The sequence below is a fragment of the Heterocephalus glaber genome, unplaced genomic scaffold (assembly GCF_053883595.1).
Source record: "Heterocephalus glaber isolate CG9 unplaced genomic scaffold, H.glaber_assembly_v1.0 deba00001429, whole genome shotgun sequence".
Classification (NCBI taxonomy): domain Eukaryota; kingdom Metazoa; phylum Chordata; class Mammalia; order Rodentia; family Bathyergidae; genus Heterocephalus; species Heterocephalus glaber.
This window is the reverse complement of record NW_028258294.1, coordinates 24,120,719-24,143,507: the sequence shown is the minus strand read 5'-3', so window position 1 is coordinate 24,143,507 and position 22,789 is coordinate 24,120,719. Positions and strand designations below refer to the sequence as shown.

Genomic DNA, 22,789 nt, shown 5'->3' with positions numbered 1-22,789 from the left:
TTTTTAAGTGTGAAAGTTCCAGGAAAAGTACAAGAGATGGGGGCAAAAGTATTCAAACCAATTTTCTGGTGGATATTGAATGAGATTTTCCATATACAGGATTTTTTTTAAATTTTTCAGTTTTTAAAGACAGAGTCTTGCTATATAGCTCAGACATGCCTTGAACTCACTATGTAACTCAGGCTGGCCTTGAACTCCTGGTGATCCTCCTGCCTCAGCCTCCCAGGTGCTATAATTACAAGTGTGTGCCATCACACCCAGCTCTTAAATTAAAAAACAAACAAACAGAAAACTGTGGCTTGTTTCTCTCTTCTTTCATTTGTGCCCCAAAAGCAAAAAACCAACATCAGAAGATCAGTACATCTGGATGCATAGTAGAAGAACTAAGAGAGCCTGATGTTTCTTTATAGGGGTTCTCACATTTACAGAGAAAAGGATTACAGGTGTGTGCCACCATGCCCAGCCTTGGTTTTGTGTGTTTGTTTTTGTTCTTGCCTATCTAGTATTAAGTGTACTGATCTTTCCTAGAAGGGCTACCCAAAGGCCTTTCTCCACAAAGACAAATCTTTTTGCCAAGTCATCATCTTGGATACAGATAGCATTTTAATCAAAATGTTTTCACTGTCCTTTACTAAAACTTAAAATACACCGAATCAGCTAGACTTTGTAGTGTGTAAGAGATAACGATATTTTTAATTGGTCCATATTTCATTTACCACTCTAGCTGAGTCAACTAGTGGTCAGGGACACACTGTAAAAAAAAGACTCACATCAGAGATAAAGTACTAGGTTTAGAGATTACTGCTAAACAGGTTTTCCTGATTTATGGTCCTGAGAATCAAAAGGCCATAAATAACTACCAGAAGGAATGCAGAGGGAAGAAGGGGCAGAATGGGAAAGTAGGTGAGGGAAGCAAAGGTTATCGGGAGATGGGGCTGGGACTCCTGCGAGCTGGGAATGAAAGCGCAGGGCTTCTCCACTCCGCTCCGGTGAGTCTGTGTAACGGCACCACTCCTGCAAGAGCGGGGATGAAGCCTTCCTCTCTCTTCCTCGTGGGTCTAATTTTTTGGGAGGTCTGCGCAAGTACATTTATTTCTCACATTGTAGTAGATAACAAGATCATCTCCAGTTGGTTCAAACAGAAAAAAAATCTTAAAGGGTATGTATCGCTGGAGGCGTGGATAGCACGGAGTCTACCGCTGGAGTCTTGTGACTCACTGCTGCCTCCATATTGTTCTCAGCCTGAACCATGGTGTAGCCATGGTGGGCTACTGTTCTTACCGGATACTTCTCTCACAAACGCAATAGGATGGCGGAGGAGACAGATTTTGAGCAGATTGTACTCCAATTCCTGAAACTGTGCCACAGAAATGGACTTGCCAAGAGATTTTTCTCCATCACGACCAGAAAGATGCAGAATCAGGATGTCAGGTGGGTCAGCACAAGTCACACATTCATCTGTCCTGGAAGTCACTCCTATAGAAGTAAAAACACTAGTATGTATATACTTGCACATAAAAATTTTTATTGCCACAATGCTTGTGGCAAAAGCTAGAAAAAAGGGAACACTTAATAAGAAATGGCTGAATATATTATGAAATATCCACATATGTAATATTATGAAATTATTGAGAAAAATAAGATAGGCCTAAATAGGTTGATTTGGAAGAATTTCAGTGAGATGCTGTTGAAAAGCAAAGTCTCATTTTCGTAAAGCAGTAACAAAAAAAATAAAAACAAAAAAAACCTGGAACATATATGGCTACATATGAAGAGATATATACTAGGCTATTAATATTGGCTGTTTTGTAGCAGGTTAGGGATAAGTGTTATATTCTAGAACAGGAGAGAAGACAGAGAAGTAAAGACTGCTTCCCCCCCGAAGAAATATATATATATGTATGAATATACATATATAAATACATACATATATAAATACATATGTAGCTATGTGTACAATTTATTATTTGTACACCTAAGTAGAATTTATGTATTAGTGAATATACAGACCAATCATTTACAAGTTGAAATACTCTAACCTTGATTTTAATCTCCCAGGAAAAGGATTCTGATTAGTTCAGCATGAGTTGGGTCCCAAAATATGGGCCAATCAACTGTAGCCAAAGGGTAAGGCCATGTCTCACTATTAACCATGTGGATTGTGGGGAGAGAGAGAGAGACAGGGGTAGGGGGGCAGAGACACAGAGAGAGATACAGGGAGACAGAAAGAGATAGGAGAAAAGGTAGAAATGTTTTGAATGGCATGGGAAATAATAAGCTGTGAATTTTATGTGATGTTAATGTAAAGATTCCAGGGACCAGTGTAATTTATAGAAGTGTATTGAATTCCAGAGTCATACAGACAACAATTTGAGATTGGAGTTCATATAGAAATGAATGTGAAAGGGAATGAGACATTTATTAAAGTATATTATTCATGTCAAATTTTTACATGACACATCTATCTTCTCTTCACCCTCTCTCTATGCAGCTGATTCCTATTTATCTTCATGGCTCAACATGGACTTCATCACTTTCAGGAAGCTTCTTGTGCTTCCCCCAAGATTAGGTCACCTGGCTTTCATGTGTAGTATACAGAATACTCCACTTGTAATTAAAAGAGATCTGCCATGGGTCCTGACCATCCTGAACATTCTTGCTAAGCATGCCAAGAATGTAAGTCACTAATAGCTCTTCACCCAGGCCATTCTCAGAGTAATATTTGCAGCAAGCAAACTGAGTCATGAGATAACATCTCCCTACCTACATCTAGTAGGCTTAATTGTTTACTTCAAACGTGGTAAATTCCTTAAGCTCAGCATTCCCTTCTTGGAATGCAACTCACTTCAGGCATCTATGATGGACCCTTTGCATTGCCTCTATAGGATTTGGAAGGCACAGGAAACCAAGAAAGACCATGAAACTCTTGCTACTACTTTGACAGTAAATAGTAAAGTCTTTGTCTCTCTTATATTTTTTACTTTGGGTTTGATTTTTTGAGACAGGGTCTCGCTATATAGTTCATACTGACTGTGAACTCATTATGTAGCCCAGGCGGCCCTCAAACTTTCAGTGATCCTCCTGCCTCAGCTTCCTATGTGCTGGGATTACAGGCATGTGCCACCATGTCAGAGTCAGTAGGATAAGGGAGGCCCAGTCAGGCAACCTTCCCAAAGAAAAGAACACACATGGAGCAGATATCACAAAAAAGTAGGAAACAAACTTTGTTTTCCAGCACAGCACTTATAGTAGTTTTTTATCAGCTTACTGAGACACAGTAAGACAAAACATCCTGGGCGACCTTGCAGACTGCATGGCGCATTCGTGGTTGTCTATGCTGATTCATTATTCTATAATGAAGCTCCATCGTGCACCTGCACTACACAACGGGATTGTGTCCTCAGGTACCCTCAGACACCCAGGCTTTGACACATCTCACAGCATCCCCCTACACACCACACCTGGTCTGGAATCATGTTTTTTGACAACATCCATGGGACACTAAAAGGCTAAATTGTTAGCTTGTAAGAAGGATAGTCTCAAATGAATTTGACAACCCTATTTGAACACCTATACACTACATATACTGACTCTTTTTTCTCCACTAAACTACAGGCACATTGAAGTCAAAGTGTTACCAGGAAGCCAGGTCCTGCAGCAGTGAGGGACCGGGTTCTCACTTCCTTGCTCTTCAATTCTTTGTGCCTTTGATGGAAGATTTCAGTCAAGACACATAGGCTGTACAGAAGTACAGGTAGAATTTATTTTAAAGTAGATACAGAGGTATGCCTGCAAGCAAGAAGGCAGGCAGTGCCACAAAGGCATCTGCTCTGAGTTCGAGTTTGGATACATTTTTATGCACCTAAGAGTTATTCCCAAGATCTAGGGAACTGGGGTAATTATGATGCTTATCACCATTTTACTTAGAAGTTACTTAGGCACTGAAAAATGTCTTCCTATCCTTTTTAGATGGTTAATGTTTCCTCAGGGGCTTTAATCATATAAGAAATTTTAAAAAGGTAAATCCTTAAAAAAAGGTTTTTTAAAAATTTTTTAGGATCTCACTCTGTAGTTCAGGCTAGCCTTGAACTATGTAGCCCAGGCTGGCCTCAAATTCACAGTGGTCCTCCTGCCTCAGCCTCCCAAGAACTAGGATTACAGGCACACTCAACCACAACCAGTACTAAAGATAAATTCTTAATTTAAACCAGGTCCCAGCCCAAGCCAGGAGGGCCTTTAGAGTATTTCCCTTCCTGATATTGAGTTGTAGGCTATTGCAGACAGGAATGCAGTTTACCTTGTTCTGGAGTTAGAGGGGTGGTATCAGAAGGAACTGTACAATGTGTAACATTAAGATGTCATTGTGCTCTTTGGGATGCTTTGGGTTTGACACCTAACAAATGATCATAAATGTATTATACATTGGTATATTTCTATAATTAACTGGGAGTGGCTGCTATTTTGAACCCTGCTAATGTCTGCCTAACAATAGTATTTCTAAAATATACCAGAAACTGTCTAAATGTTTGTTGAATGCTGTGAACGTGGCTTAGTGATACATGTACTGAGGCTCTGGGTTCAATCCCCAATTTTAAAAAAAAAACGTTGAATGAATGAAATTTGATTAATGATAGGGGATCTAGTCAAGGTACTCATTGATCTAAAGAGATACGCTCTTTAAGGATGTATTAAGATGAGAAAGGAAAGTTGCAATAAATTCAGTATTGCTAAGTAGGGTGTTCAGATGCCATTATGTAGCTTCTTTGATTAGTTCTCAAAAAATATATAAACAAAGGTTGGGTATTATCCCAAGTTATATAATTTATTTTTATTTAATTCTATTCTTTTCAAACAAGGTCTTGCTCTGTAATTCAGCTGGTGTTGAACTCACTGTGCTGCCCAGGCTGATCTTGAACTTGTAGTGATCCTCTTGCCTCAGCCTACTGAGTGCTGCCAGTGCTGGTAGTGCTGGGATTACAGGTGTGCAGCACCATTACTGGCCCCAAGTTATATAATTGATTAGGCCATGTTTTACTATAGAAGGAAGCTAACCCTCAGATCATTTCTCTAAAAAAATTTTTTTTGGTCTGATCTTGGAAAAGTGTGAATGAAATGTGTTCTGTACTTTGTGTGTGTGTGTTTGGTACTGGGGATCGAACTCGGGACCTTGCACTTGTGAGGTAGGCGGAATCACTGAGCTAAATCCCCTACCTGTTCTGTAGAATTTTTAAAGTAATAATTGGAACAGAGCATGCAGACAACTCCAGAAAATAAAATTAATCAAGCAAAGTAATACCAAGGTTAGCCCTACAATTCACCAGTTAACTCCTGACAATCTCCCTAGAGTAGGAAGAACAATCTGTAACCTCTGCTCAGCATTTGTAAAATGGGTCAAGAGAACTGGTGAAAACGCAGGAAAAAAATCTGCACTGGTAAAACTTTGAGAAAACAAAAATGCTGAGTGAACCAATTAAAACCTTGAGATGGACCGAGGGCGGCCCAGGGCCTGGTTTTGAGCGTTTGGGTTTGAGGGTACAGAAACCTCCGTCCCGTTCTAGGGTGTGTCCCTTGGGCTCATCGGCCTCAGAAGGTTTTATTGTGTTTTAAAATAGATTCAAGCCACAAGCAGATAAGAAGAAAATAGGAATTAACCGCTGCGGATAAAATCGTCAAAAGCGAAAGGCAGGCAGCAGTTTGCAGCTCGTTAGGGAGACAGCCAGTCTCAGCCCGGGCAAAGAGGTTTCCTCCCCACGGCAGGGCCGGCAGCTCGGAGCCGCACTCCGCAGGCCCGCGGCCCAAACTCACTCCAGGCCCGGCCCAAACTCAGAGGGTGCTCAGGAAACACGTGTGGAAAGAGGGGAGCGTGGTGGGTCGGGAAAAGGAGGAGGAGTCGGGGAGACCCGGAGCGGAAAAGAGGCGAGAGCAGAGCTGGGGCGTGGACTGAACAGAGGGCTGTGAACCGCGGGAAGCGGGAGGCGAGAGGCGAGAGGCGCAGACTCGGCGAAGGGGCCGGAGGGCCGGGGCGCACCGGGCGGGAGCGGGCGGCGCGCAGAGCCCCGGCCTCCCCTCCCGAGCCCCGGGCAGGCATCATGCGCTTCCCGCCCGCGCTGTTCCTCCCGCTGCAGCTCGCGGCGCTCCTGGCCGCGGGGACCCGGGAGGCGCCGGTGAGCGCGCCGCGCAGCCTGGTGTGGGGGCCCGGGCTGCAGGCGGCCGCCGTCCTGCCCGTCCGCTATTTCTACCTGCAGGCGGTCAGCGCGCAGGGCCAGAACCTCACTCGCTCGGCCCCAGGTAGCGTCCGGCCGCGAGCCCCCCTCGCCCCGCCGCCCCGCGGCCTGCGCTGCACCCCCTTGGGACGGTGGGGCCCTTTCTTCTCTCTCCTTTTCTCTCCTCATGCCGAACCCGGTGTAGAGAGGGATTCACCCTAAAAGCCAGGCGTGGTGGCGCGAGCCCCTCATCCCACTACTTGGGAGGCTGAGGCAGGAGGATCGCCGCGGGTTCGAGGCCAGACCGGACTACTTAGGGAATTCAAAGGCCAGCCTCGACTACCTGAGAGACCCTGTCTCAAAACAAAACAAAACAAAACAAAACAAAACCAATTGAATGAATGAATGACTGCAGGGGCACTTCCGCGTTTCAAGAGCAGGGACTGACGTTAGGAGGAGGGGCGCCCGGGGTGTGAGGAAGAATGCGGTGTGAGTCTTGTGTTAGAGGATGGTCCTTCCCCCTCCGACCCAGAGGTCTGAAGGGTGAGGGCAGCAGAGAGTGCCTTTGCGGCTGGAGTGGTCTCGGATTTCAGGGCTGGTGAAACTTTGGGCTCCTACCCAAAGGAGATGTCTGGGGGCTGGGGAGAGAGGCAGTTTTTCGAGCTATTTCATTTTCTTTCTAGTTTTGAGTTCTTGAAAGCAGATTAAAGGGATTAATGAATTTTAGTAGAAATCATTTGACGTTTTCTCTGCTGAGGATGATCTTAGCCTGAATCTCTTTCTGATGGGTATTCCTACCACCTTCTCCACATTTTACCTTTGCAACTTCTTAGTAACTTGCCCTGCTGGTTTTAAATTGTTGCCAGTCAGGATCTGCTAATTTATATCAAAGTTTAGGGCTCCTGAGAAACAATCGGAATAACCCAGGGCCTGGTTCTCAGCTAGCACAAGTAGAAACTGCACTTACCTTCGGAAAGTGGGCCTGGGGACATGGAGGTCTGGGGAGGGTGGGGAAGGGGAGTTACTACCCAAAGTGAGGGATTTTAAGGGTGTAATTTGAATTTAAATTTTCTTTTTAAATTCACTCATCCAACAAATACTTGCTGTTTACTTAACTATGTTTGGTAAGCTTGCTGGAGATATAAAGCAGTGCCAGCCCATCAGGGAATTTACAACTTGTTGGGCAAACAGATATACAAATAACTACGCATCACTGTACAACATAACTGCTACGAGGAAGGTAGAGTGCAGGCAAAACACTGGAGAGCTACCATAATCGGCCAAGGACACCAGGAAGATGGCAGGGGTAGAAATCTGAAGGATGAGAGGGTTTGCTGGCAGGCAAGCAGATGGCTTGTGCAGTCGCCCAGAGACAGAAGAATGCGGGTTCAGGAAAATAAATTTAAAGATGCCAAGCAGAAAGAGGGAGTCAGGTTGTATCCAGGAATCTTCAAGGGCCTTGAATGCCAAGCAAAGGATTTTTAGAAATAAAAGAGAGCCATTGGAGAATTTTGAGCTGAGGTGTGACAAGAATCTGCCTCTCAACTACTCTTAACTACTTCGGTGACTTTTGTTTTTATTTTTTCAGAGACAGGGTCTCACTATGTAGTCTAGGCTGGCTTTGAACTCAAGATCCTCCTGACTCAACCTCCCAGACTGCTCAGATTACAGGCCTAGGCTACCATTAAGTGGCAGTACTCAGAGCTCTGAGGGGAACCAGGAGACACCATCAAATAGTCACTTTCATCTTGTGCTTGTTAGAGAACAAATTGTTAAAATGTTCCAAGAAAATAATTTTTCTGTAGCAGTTGGAGAAAATAATCCAAATATGGTCAAAGACTTATGTCCAAGGATACTCCCACAGCACTATAATTAGTTACTATAATTATGATAATAGCCAACCATAAGATAATTGCTAAAGTATGGTGCATTCATGTAATGGAATGTTTGACAGCCTTTAAAAGTAACCTTTAGCTGGACATGGTGACCCACGCCTGTAATCCTAGCACTTGGAATGCTGAGGCAGGAGGATCACTGCAAGTTTGAAGCCAGCCTAGGCTACATAGTGAGTTCAAGACCAGCCTGAATCACATAGTGAGACCATTTCAAAAAATAGAAGAACCTTTTAGATTCCACTTATATAAGTTATCCAAAGTAGTCAAGTTTGCAGAAACCAGTAGAATAATTATTGTTGGGAGAAGGGGAAAATGTAAGTTGTTGAATGGGTGTGGAGTTTCAGTTTTGCAAGGTGAAATGGTCAGTAGATCCCTTGTACAACAATGTGAATATACTTAACACTCTGAACCATATACATACTTAAAAACAGGATCGGGCTTGGAATATAGCTCAGTGGTAAAATGTTTGCCCAGCACATCCACAACAGTAGGTTTGGTCCCCAGCAAGGAGAAAAAGTTAGGATAGTAAACTTTATATTATGTTATTTTTTTTACTTTCAAATGTTTAAAGTAATGTAACATTTTAAAAGATTGTTTAATGTTTCTCTTAGGTTAAGGGAACACTACAGGCAGTACAGCAACGTGTTCTGATGCAGGAATGCTGGTGTATCTGTGAGGTGGGTTACAGGGAAGCAGCCAATCAGCAGCAAGGAGAATTGAATAACACTCTGGGATTGGCTACTTGCAAACCTCCCGCCAAAAAATTGCAGAAGATATTTCCGTTTCTGCAAAATTGGGAGGGTTTCCATGAACAAGTATTAGTTAGGTTCTAAGGAAAAATCCATGAATGACTGACGCCGACTTCAAGGGGGTTTACTGTATACAATTCAGGTACTCGGCCACTATTTCTAATACTGCCATATCAGATTATATTACCTTTTATAACATCCACTGTTTTTTATTATGGTTCATTTATTTGAGCAGATTTCTTTATAATTTTATCACACTTGTTTGAAGGATCCTAAAATATATGAGTTTTTTATTTAATTACTTAATTGTAAAGTGTCAGATGCTCCACGCATTATTTTAACTAAACTGAAGAGACTGAGAAACATTTCTCTTGATCTACAAGAAAAGATAAAACCCTTGATCAACAGAATCTTCACTAGATTGAGAAACTAAAAATAGAAGAAATAAGTTTTAAAAAAAAATTTAAATATATATCTTAAATATGCTTAATTTCATAATAGTATAGATGTAAGATGAAAGACAATTTTGGTCACAACTTACTGTTTGCTAGGGCTGTGGATTTCAGAGGACTCACCACTCTTTTAACATTTCCTTTTGATATGGTGATCTCAATGGTAAATCTTCCATACTCTGAGGCTCTAACGCTTATTCCCATACTATGGCAACATTAATCAGCACAGTATTGTTTCTAAGTCTACAATCAGCTAATAGAAAAAGGAAAGTTTGTTAAGTAAGTATACTTACCTAGAACAGAAAACCCACAGAGTTTTGGAGTTAGAAGGTATCATTATAATGTAATTTTCACTTCAAACTGAGAAAATAGAATCTGAGAAGTTAACTTTAGTATTTACAAAGATGTATATATAAGTGTGTGTGTGTTGTGTGTGTGTGGGTGTATTTGTGCACAGTTTTAGTAACTAGGTATAATCTCTATCTAAGGAAATGGGCTTAGAAGAAGCACTTGGAATTTGGGTTAAAAAGAGAAATTTTCTTAGAAATGAGGATTATTTGGGGCCGGTGGATTTAGCTCAGTGGCACCACGCCTGCCTCACAAGCACAAAGTCCTGAGTTCAATCCCTGGTACAGAAAAAAAAAAAGAGGATTATTTGATACCCAAGTATAAAATATAAAGAACACATATAATTTACAAGGAGAAAATTGAATTACCATACAAGTCTCTCATTCTTAGAGTTCTTGACTTTTTCACTGCCTAAGCTTTAATAGTGTTTAAGGAAGAAAAGATCAAATAGCCAAAAAAGTTCATTTCTTCTTTGCCTTTTTTATTATTTGATTTTGTTCATTCAATAAATCTTTATTGCATGACTAATTAATCAAATGTGAAGTCAGATCATTGGTTTGAAGACATAAGCCAGGCATAGTTCCAAGGTTTATCATTGATGCTGCAGGACAAAGTAAATCCTATATAGAGGCATCTGTCCAATAATTAAGGCATAATAATTGGAAGTGGTAGAGTTATTTGTATTTCTTTCTCTTTCAGGTCAAACACTATTCAAAGTACTAGTCAAATCTCTTTCACCTAAAGAGGTAGTCCGGATTCATGTCCCTAAACCTTTGGACAGGAATGATGGGACATTTTTGGTGCGATATAGACTATATGACACTGTCCACAAAGGCCTGAAGATAGAGGTCCTTTATGGTGATGAACATGTGGCACAGTCTCCCTATATTTTGAAAGGTAAGTGATTATTAATAATCCAGAGCTGGCCTTGCATGTAGGTCTCATGCCTTTCAGAATGGGTTGTCTTGACCCCGAAGTCATGTTCAACAGAGTAAACATTGTATACATACTCCCTGGTGTTCAATCTAGTTAAAATTTTAAGCATGCGTGATCTGTCTGTTTCCCCTTCCCTAGGACCAGTGTACCATGAGTACTGTGAGTGTCCACAACAGGATCCTCAAGCCTGGCAGAAAACTCTTTCTTGTCAAACCAACGAGCCACAGATTGAAGAAGATTTCACTTCCTTCCCCAGCATCAACCTCCAGCAGATGCTAAATGAAGTTCCCAAAAGATTTGGGGATGAGAGGGGTGCCATTGTCCATTACACGATTCTCAATAACCACATTTACCGGAGATCTTTAGGGAAATATACAGACTTCAGAATGTTCTCTGATGAGATATTGCTGTCACTGGCAAGAAAGGTATGAAAATGATTGACTTATTTCTAAAACACTATAATTTAATCATTTTGTTGTAACATTTAAGTGGTTAGAATTATAAAGGCAAAGGATGAAAATGGATTTCAGGCTTCCATGTGTGCCACCTGAGTGTTCTAAATTCTCTATATCTGAGGATCTTCTACCTTTCTTCTTCCTGTAAGATTTAAACTAAAGGTGGGCCAGGGATTTAGCTCAGTGGCACTGTGCCTGCCTTGCAAGTGCAAGGTCCTGAGTTTGATCCCTGGCACAACCCCCCCCCCCAAAAAAGATTTAAACTAAAGGGCTTGAGCCCCATCCCAGGTGAATAGGCTACACAGGGCAAGGCCATGGTTTCTGAGAACTCCCAGCTGTTTACAGCCTCTAGGTAACTTCTGTACATTCTCTGTTCCACAGGACTCCCTCACCTTCTGCAGCTGTTTCCTTCTCTTTACTTCAAAATGACTTGAATTTGGAACATATTTTTCGGCTTTTACCATAGACATCATTAGAAGAGAGTGTGTATGCACAATTTGTCGAAGGCTGGAGTAATAGAGATTATTTTGTATCAGTGCACACTGAGAAACAAAAACCCTAACACTTAAAAGTAGACCTCCAGAGCCGAGGATTTAGCTCAGTGGCGCCCCCGCCTGCTTTGCAAGCGCAAGGTCCCGAGTTCAATCCCTGGTACCAAAAAAAAAAAAAAAAAAGAAGGTAAACCTCCCTGTACTGAGACTGCTCACTCATCCTTGTGTCTGGGAATTTCTCACTGGTGGTCCCTGATCTTCAGATCTTGGCCTCTTACTAAATGTGGTTGGACCCCTGTCTTCAAACCCTCCATATTCACCAACAGCCTTCTGTTAACCTGCTATTCAGCCCCTCTTTCCACATTTGCAGAATTCTGAATTCCTCTTAAGCAGAGCAATTTTGTTCTTTCTTGTTCCTGATCATGTAGGGTAAAGAGTAGAGGTAGGCAGTTTTTATCACTCTCATCTAAAGAGACCATAGAGGTAGTTTTCTAAACCAAAACCAGCTGTCCTGATAAACAGCTTCCCAAGTGTGCTGGTGTGGCTGCCATCACTTCTTACTTTCAACAGCAGTCGCTTTTCCCTTACCCCTAGCCAACCATGCGAGCATATGAGAACATTGTGGGTTTTTGATCCTAAATGCACTGCTCTCTTCCCAGTTACACCAAGAATCATGCCTCTGTCCCTGTATCTTGTGCTTGTGTTACTATCTCTGTAGCTCTATAGAAATAATTTTCTTGTTTGTTTTTTTTGGTCTGTGTGTGTGTGTGTGTGTGTGTGTGTGTGTGTGATTCTGGGGATTGAACCCAGGACCTTTGCACTGAGCTATTTCCCCACACATTTTTTTATTTTTTAATTTGAGACGGGGTTCTACTAAGTCACTAATTTGTGTAGGCTGGGTTTGAACTTGTGATTCTCCTTCCTCAGCCTCCTGAGTGTTGGAATTACAGGCACACACCACCACGCCCTGCTTCTTCTTACTGTTTTTAAATGGTCAGGTCTATCACAAGTATTTAGAAAGCCCAGAACTGTAATACTTAGTACCAAAGACTGAGGTCCTCTCAGCACCAATGTCTGGACTTGTGTTTACTTAGGTTCATCTCCCAGATTTAGAATTTTATATTAATCTTGGAGATTGGCCCTTGGAGCATCGAAAAGTCAATGAAACCCCCGGACCTATACCTATCATTTCCTGGTGTGGCTCTCTGGATTCAAGAGATGTTATCCTTCCAACGTATGATATCACTCACTCTACGCTTGAAGCAATGAGGGGTGTTACTAATGATCTTCTCTCTGTTCAGGGAAATACAGGTAAATTAGGGTTACTCTCCAAGAACAAAATATAAAAGTAAAAAAAGGTGAAAAGAATGTTCAGTCAAAGAGAATAAATATTTAAATACCTATTCTTACTTTCTTGGGTTTGTTTTTTTTTTGTACCAGGGATCGAACTCAAGACCCTGCACTTGCAAGGCAGGCAGCAGAACCACTGAGCCAAACCCCCAGCCCTATTCTTACTTTCTAACCAAGAAAAAAAAAATAGCACCTCTGGGACTGGGGATGTAACTCAGTATTAAATTGCTTACCTAGTGCCAGAAAAAAAAAAAAAACTTAGTCAAAGTGGTTTGTTTAGGATTCTTCCAATCCAGAAATGAAAGATACATTGGTTAGGCTAACAGTACCCAAATCTACCTTTATTGAGTTGCCTTTGAGAAATAAAAGGTATTTGTAAATACCTTTTAAAAATAATGTATTTGGTAAAGTTGTCAGTAAATTCTGACTCTAAGGCCTTTAAATCACTGAATGAAATGAAAATTTTAAAAAGTGTAAAAGTTTAGGCAAGTATAAGAGGATTTTCATAATAAAATAATTTGGATATTACATCCTCCAGTATTTTGTAAAGAATTACCCCCTTTGGGCCAGAGATTTAGCTCAGTGGTTTCGCCACCTGCTGCGAAAGCGCAGGGACCCAAGTTCGAACCCTGGTACCAGAAAAAACAACAACAACAACAACAAAAACCAAAAAGAATTACTCCCTTTCCTTTTTCTGTCTTTCTGGATCCTTTAAAAAATTTAAATTGTTTTCCACTGCTTAGATTTATGGCACAGTATGCCCTTTTTTCAAACAAACTCCTTGAGTTGAACAAAATCTTGCCTTGTCTTTCTTTCTGTTTAGTGGACTTTTTTGACAGATAAGATCAGAGACTTGTAAAACTATAAAAAGTAATAATGTAGCACGATACTGGCTAACTTTTAACTTAATAACAGTGAATTTCTGAAAACATGCTAAAATAGTAGAGATTGATCCCTTCCAGTTTCTACATTTTATGATTTTTTTTTCTCTCAGAACTCTGACAGGTGTTAACCAATGACTTCTCTGTTTAGAATAAAAGTAATAGATTAAATTAATTCTTCCAGAATATTCCCTTCCCCCAAAGAGAAAATATAAAGAATATGCATATAGTTGAGTTATATATTTACATTAACAGCATATTAGAAAAAATGTTTTCCCTGTGCTCAAAATTCTGAGCCACCTGAGTATTAAAGATTACTCGATTATGCAGTTCTTTTCTGGTCACTTTGTCTAAGAACAAAAGTCTAGCTCATTTTTGATTGTGAAAACAAAGAAGAAGAAGCTGTTGTACTGGTGAGCAAGGCAAATCATTGAATCTCTTTTTGCTTTGAACTTGGCCCATTATTATTTTGGGTATTTCCTAGTGTTACACAATAGAAAACAATAATACTTGTGTGAATTCTTATTAGTAGACAAATAGGTGGAGTTGGAAGATTCTGTAATACAGCAAATAGAAGTATATTTGAAAGTATAAACTTGAAAGCATCATTGGAAAATTAAGCCTTGATCCCATGTTTTTTTGGGAAAAGCATCTCCTTTGTAAGATGAATTGATGAAAAATATTAATTTCTTACATGACAATGGTGGATTAAGAAAGATTATTATACTTACCATATAAAAATGTCAAATTCATCATCATAATTTTTATGGCCTTAACTTCTAGGGCCTCCCTGGAGTAATAAAACAGAGAAAGCTTTCTTCAGAGGTAGAGATAGTCGGGAAGAGAGGCTGGAATTGGTACAGATGTCAAAAGAAAACCCACAGCTACTAGATGCAGGAATTACAGGATATTTCTTTTTCCAAGAGAAAGAAAAAGAACTTGGAAAAGCCAAGTTGATGGGCTTTTTTGATTTCTTTAAGGTATGTATTGGAGCCTTGCTCTATGGCTGTGAAATGTAAATGTGTATCACAAGTCTACCACATACATGGGGTTAGCCAGATTTCTTCTGTCTGAACTGACAGACACCATCACACTTTCTTATCAGACCCAGGGAATTATACAAAGCCTTGTGGCTTTTTTTGTTGTTATTAACTTTGTCCATCAAATACCTCAGAACTACTATATATTTAATGGTCATAATATAGTAAAAGGGTTGACATGAGATTTGGGTGTATTTGTTTCTCCTTTTTTTATATTTGTTTAATATACTAGGAATATAAATGTCTTTCATGTGCACGTGTGTAGCATGCACAAGGCCCTGGGTTCAATCCCCAGCTTTACAGTCAGTCAACAGCCAGTACCAGAGCTAGAAACATCCTGTTTACCTCAGGCTGTTACAATGAAAAGAACCAGAGATTGGGACTCACAGTAGAGATTTATAAATTTCTCTGAACACTAGTTTCTCACTTGTAAAAAAAATGCCTGCTTCACATTATTATACCTGGATGAGGTTTAATGTCTATGAAAAGTGCTTTTGAAATGGAAATCAAAGCACCTACTTCTGCAGTTTTCTGTTTCCTCAATTCTAAAACTGTATAATAATGCTTTCCTGTTTCATAGGTCAAGTATAAGGAACAAATGAAATAATGTATAGATGAAAGTGTAAATTGTTATCAATATTCAGCTTTAATGAACACAGAACTTTTGAAAATAGTGTTAAGAACTAGTTACAGAAATCTATATTCCCCATTACATAGATGTAATTGAAATAGGTATTCGTTTCTGTTTACTAAAATTATCATCTTTAGATGCATTGTATTTCTTAAAATTGATTTGTTATAGGCTGCTTATGATTTTAATACAAAGAGAAAAGTAAGTTACAAAATAAAACTTTTAAACACCAGAATTTGAAAAATGGAAAACAATTCCTCTATATTTAGTTTTACAGTGTTAATGAGAAGCAGAAGTGAAACAAAAGATTGTGAAAAGCTTTTCTATTTATTTATGTTTTCTGTTTTTAATCTTTCAGTACAAGTACCAGGTGAATGTGGATGGGACTGTGGCTGCATATAGGTTTCCATATCTCTTGCTTGGGGACAGCCTGGTTCTGAAGCAGGATTCTCCATATTATGAACATTTCTACAGAGCACTAATTCCTTGGAAACACTATGTTCCAATTAAAAGAAATCTTAGTGACTTACTAGAGAAAGTTAAATGGGCCAGAGTAAGTTTCCTGCAGTTTTTGTTTCTTTAGGCAATAATAGATTCATCAGTATTGGTAACCTGAATTTTGTCACAACACAATTTAATTTAACATAATGGGATCAAAAGAAATGTGATTTTCTGAAATTTTTATTCTTTTGAAATATCTAAAGAATCAACATTAGAATCATTTTGTATGCCCTCTGGCAACATTTTTGGACTTTTGAATTTGAAGTTCACTATTACATAGAATATAGATTTTTCTAGATGAATCACTATTTGTGCTTATGTGCACAAAACAAGAACACACAAACTGCAAATCACATATTGAAAAGGCCAGTTAGAGGGCTTTATGGATAAGAAAATGTTTAAGGTAATTATGGTAGTCTAGTTTTCTTCACATAGATAAAAGGTACAAGTTCTTAACCCATGCATACTTTACAACATCTCAAGAATTAAGTGTTGCCCATAAAATAGGAATTCCTTTCTTAAAAGGAGCAGCATTTAAAAGCTTTTGTTGTTTTATTATAAAACTATAAAAGTTTACTGCTCTATCATAAGACTTTATTTCTGAGTGTCTGAGAAGCAATATTTGGTTTTGGAAATAACTGAGTAGAATCACTTTTGTGACCCTTCATGAGAACCACAATTGGTAGCAAATAAATGGCTTTTCCTATTGGCAGTATGGTAGAAAATTAACTAGTTTCTGAAAGTATTATTAGGAACACTGACTTATTTCTGGTACTAAAGAAACAATCTATGAGTACTAATGAGTAATGTTTTTCTATTACGATGACAATAATCTTTCATAGCTACCACTTTACAACAAAAGTTTTTGGCTCTGACTATATATATATATATATATATATATATATATATATTTTTTTTTTTTTTTTTTTTTTTTTTTTTTTTACAAATAGTATTCTTTTTTTTTCTTTTTTCTTTCTTTTTTTTTTTTGGTACCAGGGATCGAACTCAGGTCTTTGTGCTTGCGAGGCAGGCAGCAGAACCTCTGAGCTAAATCCCCGGCCCTCTGACTATATATTTAAATGGAACTTTTAAAAGAAACTCTAACATGAAAATTGATCCATTCTACCCATAAGCAAGAGGACTAGGCCAGGGTAGACAGAAAATGGGCTCCACACTTTCTTCATGAGTAACTAGGAAAGCATCAGTGCAGTCATGATGAGCCCACATGTGCATTGTTGCACTGTGGGGACTGTGGAATTAGAGTGAGATATATATGATCATTTCCCTTAGCCATGTCTAGGAAAGTACTCTGTTTCCATCCCCTCATTATTAAGTTATGTTTCCATTATGTTCCATCTGTACTGATACTCACATTCAACCGCATATCTGTCCTACCTCACACTTGCCCCTAGATTTCTTTGTGGGCTACAGAAGTAATTTTCATTCATTTTTTAAACCTTCAGGAAAATGATGAAGAAGCCAAGAAGATTGCAAAAGAAGGACAGTTGATGGCTAGGGACCTGCTACAGCCACACAGGCTTTACTGCTACTATTACAGAGTCCTACAGGTCAGTTCAGAGTATCCATCCTGCTGGGCCCAGGGTCCTCAGATTACATGTATGGGCTAAGCACTTTGTCCCCTGCTTCGTAAACAAGTCAGCCTTTGTAACTCCATCAGCCAAGGCCCCAGCCTGTGGGAAGAAAGACTAGTGCTCAGTTACTCTGTAGCCTCCAAATTTTAATCTCTATTCACTATTTTTTTTTTTGTACCAGGGATCGAACTCAGGTCCTTGCACTTGCACAGCCGGCAGCAAAACCACTGAGCTAAATCCCGGGCCCAGTCTCTATTCACTATTAGGAAAAACAAGCTCCGAGGCTGTACAAATGCAGATTAGTGACTCCTCCCATCTTCCCAGTGTTCTCTGTTATTATATACCCTATGGAACTCCTAATTTAGGTGTTCTTAATTCTCAGAAAACTTCTTTCCTCATCCAGAAAACAAGAAGGTTGGACTAGAGGTCTCTATTTCTGCTCAAATTGTTACCTCTTTGTTCTCCTTTTTACTTAAGATTTGTGCCTTTGCTATCATGGTACAGTGCAGGAAGCAAATATTTAGATTATATAAAACAAGTGAATGAAAAATATTCATAATAGTCCTGAATCCTGACCTGCAAATATATCTTGGAAATCAGAGGATTATTCCTTTGAGTAACTACCTTGTGCTTCTTCAGTAAAATCTTTCCAGAAAGACAAAAAATAAGAAATTATGTTTGCATTTTTAGCCTAAAATTATTTTTCTATGGGCAGAATAAAAGTAAATTTCCTTAGATGCCTGTGGACCCTGTCCTCTCAGAATGACAGTGATATATTACGACACTTACCTGAAGTGGTTCTTCTTTTCCTTAAATGAGTTCTGTCTTCTCTCTTGGCCTAGCTTTAATTTTAATAGTAGGCATTTCTTCCCCTAAAATATTAATCAGACTCACCTACTCATGTCACCATTTTCCTGGTTTTGGCCTGGCACCGGGAATGTCTGGTTAATTTGGACACAGAACTACTGAAATTAAACATCCAACTGATAGGAATATTTCAGTCAGTAGCCAGAGAAGAAGAACAATTTACAGGGCTATCACCATTTATTAAATAGATGTGACTGCAGCCCATAAGGGAAGGGAGTGTGCAGCTACCAACTTTAACTTAAAATGCTTGTCATCTTTTTTGCTAATCTCAATATTCAACAGTTTATTACTGTTAACAACTGGAGGATAAATGCTGAGAGCTGCTGTTTGTTCAAGTAGGGGCATTTAGCTTGGCATAAAGTCTTTGGTAGAGTCTTCCTGGGATTTTTTTTTTTTAATTTATTGGTACCAGGGATCGAACTTGGGACCTTGAGCCTGAGAGGCAGGTGGCGGAACCACTGAGCTAAACCCCCAGTTCCTTGGTACAGTCTTCCTAATTACTCCTGAAATTGTGGATTTGGGTTCCTTGCTAGATTGTGAAATACTGCACCTATAACTACAGGTGTAACTGTAGTAACTACAGTTATTTAAGCCTACATTAACTAAAGTTAAAGTGTAATTTTAGGACTAGAATAAAACAGACATTTGGTTTTGGTCTGAAATATATGATTGGGGGCAGGGTCGGGTGACAGTATCAATAGAAATTATGCGTGGACTAATCTTACATTTGCCTTGAAACATACATTTCAGCAATATGCCAAGCGCCAGTCCAGCAAACCTGAGATACGTGATGGGATGGAACTTGTTCCTCACCTGGATGACAACATATCCATTTGCCAGTGCCATAGGAAAAGGCCTTCGAAGGAAGAGCTTTAATGCAACCCAGACCAGCTACATTTGTGAGGGAAGACTTAAATGCTAAGGTGTGAAGAAAGTACAGAAGACTTTACCCAGTGGACCAGTTCTCTTGGTGGCTTTATATAATGTGGCTGGATACAGTATTTGAGCAAGTATTACTAGATATATTTGGATATCAATTTCTTTTAAGTAAAAACTGCTATTATCAGCATCAAAATTTCTCTAAAAAGAATATTTGCAGATCATAGTAGATAGAGAGGCTTGCCAAAACATGAACCACCCTGCTGACATTATATTCACTGGCTTATTTTTATGCCCAGTTTACTCTATCTCTTCCAGTAATGAAGAGAAAAATTTTTGTTTTGTCTCCTCCTTACTGCATAACTTCTCTTGCAAGCTGCTTTTGGCATTCAGTAATAGCAGCTTCCTCTTGGAAAGTCTGATAAGAATAGTTAAGGAACAAGAGTATGACTCTTGTTAAATGTACCATGGAGACTATAGAAGAACTACTTTTGTAAAACTCTGCTCATATATTATTAGCTAATTGGGGGGGGGGGTTACTGGGGGATTGAACTCAGGACCTTGCACTTGTGAGGCAGGCGGCAGCACCACTGAACTAAATCCCTGGCCCTATTATTAGCTAATTTTTGAGATAAAAATTAAGGAGAGCCAGGTGTAGTGATGCACACCTGTAATCCCAGCACTAAATAGGCTGAGGCAGGATGATCACTGTGAGTTTGAGGCCAGCCTGGGCTACATAGTCTAATAACAGTCTGAACTACATAATGAGACCCTGTCTCAAAACAAAGAAAAAATAATTAAGGAGAAACTGTGCTTTAAACTGGTAATTCCTAGTCCACCTGGGTTGTATACCTATCAAGAATAACAGTTATTTATGTCAGTAAAAATATCTTGTGGGCATCTTTCATTATATAATTACTGGATAAAGAATAATGGTAGTCCAGTGGGAGTCTTTGTTTCTAACATTAAAAGTGGTCTTGGGAGGGCCGGGGATTTAGCTCAGTGGTTCCACTGCATGCCTCACAAGCGCAAGGTCCTGAGTTCAATCTCCAGTACCAAAAAAAAAAAAGATCTTTGAAAACCTCTACAATAAGCTTCAGGAATCCTGATATCCTGGGATTTACTAATAATCTGACAACAGAGGCAAGTACTTGGCCTCACTCCACCTCTTATCTATTTCAGTGGTTTCACTGCTAAGAGGAAGACTTTGGAAATTGCCTCTGCCTTTTAGGACAGGGTCGAGGCATAGTAGTCATGGCCCAGGAATTCATTACACACTCGTTGTAGTACTGTCAGTCCAAGATTTAGTTTGTTATAGGACATGCTGTAAAAACAAGCTAGCCACACCCACATTGTAGAAACATTTACTCCCATAATTGAAATATTTATTTAATCTGGAAAATGCTATAACATTGTAATATAATTTTAGGCTAAAAGCAAAAACATAATTTCTTTTTTTTTTCTTCTTGGCAAGATTTTACTGAAGAAAACACAAGATAGTTACTCAAAGCACCAATCCTCTGATTCCAAGAAACATTTGCAGTTCAGGATTCAGCCCTAAGGTGTCAGGACTATTGTAAATATTTTTTATTTGCTTGTTTTATGTAGCAAACTAAATGTATCTCCATTCTTTCTGAAGAGAACTAAGAACACAGGCTTTTTCTTTGTAGATAAAAGCAAAACTGAATTTCAGAACTGAATTTCAGTGTACTCAAAACTAAGTATTCAAAGCAAATTTGAATACCCATCAACTATTTAAAGTCACAAGTGTACAAGTATAAAAGAAAGGGCAAACTGTCCTGATTCCATAGACAAAGGAATCTGTGTCTTAAATATACTGTCCACAGAGTTGGGCTTGTCAAAACTGGAATTATGGAAAGAAATTTGCTTTCTTCCTTCTGCCCTGCCACACACAAGGTACCAAAGGCTAATAGTACTTATTCTAGAACCATCTTAAATTTTTTAAGTTGATGCCATCTGCTTCCAAAGAGTCCTAGTAGTTAAAAGCAAGTTGAGACAATTCAGACAGCTTAGAAGGAGTGGAACAGGAAGAATGTGCTTGAGAAATAAAGAGAAGCCTCCCCAGAATTTCTGTAGGGAGCAAGCAGCCTTAGTCTAAAATATCCTCCGCTCACCAATTTGACCCCAGTGTTTTTGGGGGTTTTTTTCCCAGTGTTTTAAAAGAGTCAGTTTTACATGGCTTTCTAATTTGTTGACTTGAACATAATCTAGTAAAAATGGAATTACTAAAACCCCAACTTTTTACCCTTTCAATTCACACATTACCCACATAGTCCATTAGCCATTTTTAATATTGCAATTTTCATTTAAAAATCTGAATTTTAAAAGAAGAGAGAAGTGTAAGGATATACAGGTGAATATAAGAACTATATTTGTCTAAATAAATTCAGCATGTTTGTTCTTACATTAATACAGAAACACCCTAAATAGCCATCATTAGGGAAATGGCTAAACACATACTGAAAAATCAAGGTGTCAAGCAAAACCATTAAATAAAATGAAATAGCTTTAACTATACTATCATGAAAGACTTCCATGACAATGTTCAGTGAAAAGTAATTTACACAACATATATAATGTGAAACAATTTGTATAAAAAACAAAATGGTGAAAAGTTTGGAAGGAGATGCGGTGCCAGACAAGGGGATGGAGAGAAGGGAATTGTTACTTTTTACTTTTTAAAAAAAATCTCTTTTTGCTTTATACTTTTTGATAATATTTAATTTTTTATAAGTATGAATCAAATTATAAAATAAAAATGCCACATGAGAAAAGACAATAAATGCACAAAATACATAAAGAGCAAAAGAAAATAGATATATTTTTCATTATGCTATTTTTAAATCTATGTGTAGAATTTTATGTCATGGACATATTATATATGCTTTGTAAATAAAGTAAATTTTCTATATAAAACTTTGAAAGAGATACATTTTTTTTTTATGATACAGGGGATCGAACTCAGGACCTTGTGCTCGCGAGGTAGGCAGAGGCACCACTGAGTTAAATCCCCGGCTCCAAAAGAGATACATTTTGAGGTTTTTTTAAAAGCAATTGTCACCACCTAAAATTGAACTGATCTCATTTTTGTTTGTTTGTTTTTTTGGTACTGGGGATCAAACTCAGGACCTTGCACTTTCAAGGCAGGTGGCAGAACCACTGAGCTAAATCCCTGGCCCTGAACTGATCTCATTTTAATACTGTCTTCATGAATAAATGAACCCAAACTTCTGTTACCATCACTCCATTCTTCATGGACAGAAATACAATATTAGACAAAATATATTTAAGTTAGACTCCATTATTTTTAGTTGATTGTGAAGATATAATAAGGTAGACAGAGGGCAAATGGTCCTCTGGAATAACGAAGCCAAGGTTATTAGAACTATAAAGTTCTGGGCTGGGGATGTAGCTCAGTGGTTCTGTTGCCTGCCTCACAACTACAAGGTCCCAAGTTCGATCCCTGGCACCAAAAAAAAAAAAAAAAAAAAAAAAGAA

At 39.0% G+C, this 22,789-nt stretch overlaps 1 protein-coding gene across 2 annotated transcripts; it reads left to right on the top strand.

Annotated features, from left to right (window-relative positions):
- The first annotated feature begins 99 nt into the window (after window positions 1–99).
- Poglut3 (protein O-glucosyltransferase 3) lies at window positions 100–22,789 on the top strand. Of its 2 annotated transcripts, XM_021237863.2 has the most exons (8): window positions 100–6,288; window positions 10,347–10,544; window positions 10,722–11,008; window positions 12,624–12,840; window positions 14,544–14,740; window positions 15,790–15,984; window positions 17,396–17,500; window positions 19,142–22,789. In XM_021237863.2, exons 1-8 carry the CDS (start codon window positions 6,090–6,092, stop codon window positions 19,265–19,267), a joined length of 1,524 nt encoding a protein of 507 aa, XP_021093522.1. In that variant the 5' UTR covers window positions 100–6,089; the 3' UTR covers window positions 19,268–22,789. The 2 variants fall into 2 exon arrangements, with proteins under 2 accessions (XP_021093522.1, XP_087068483.1); XM_087212357.1 differs by lacking the exons at window positions 12,624–12,840; window positions 14,544–14,740.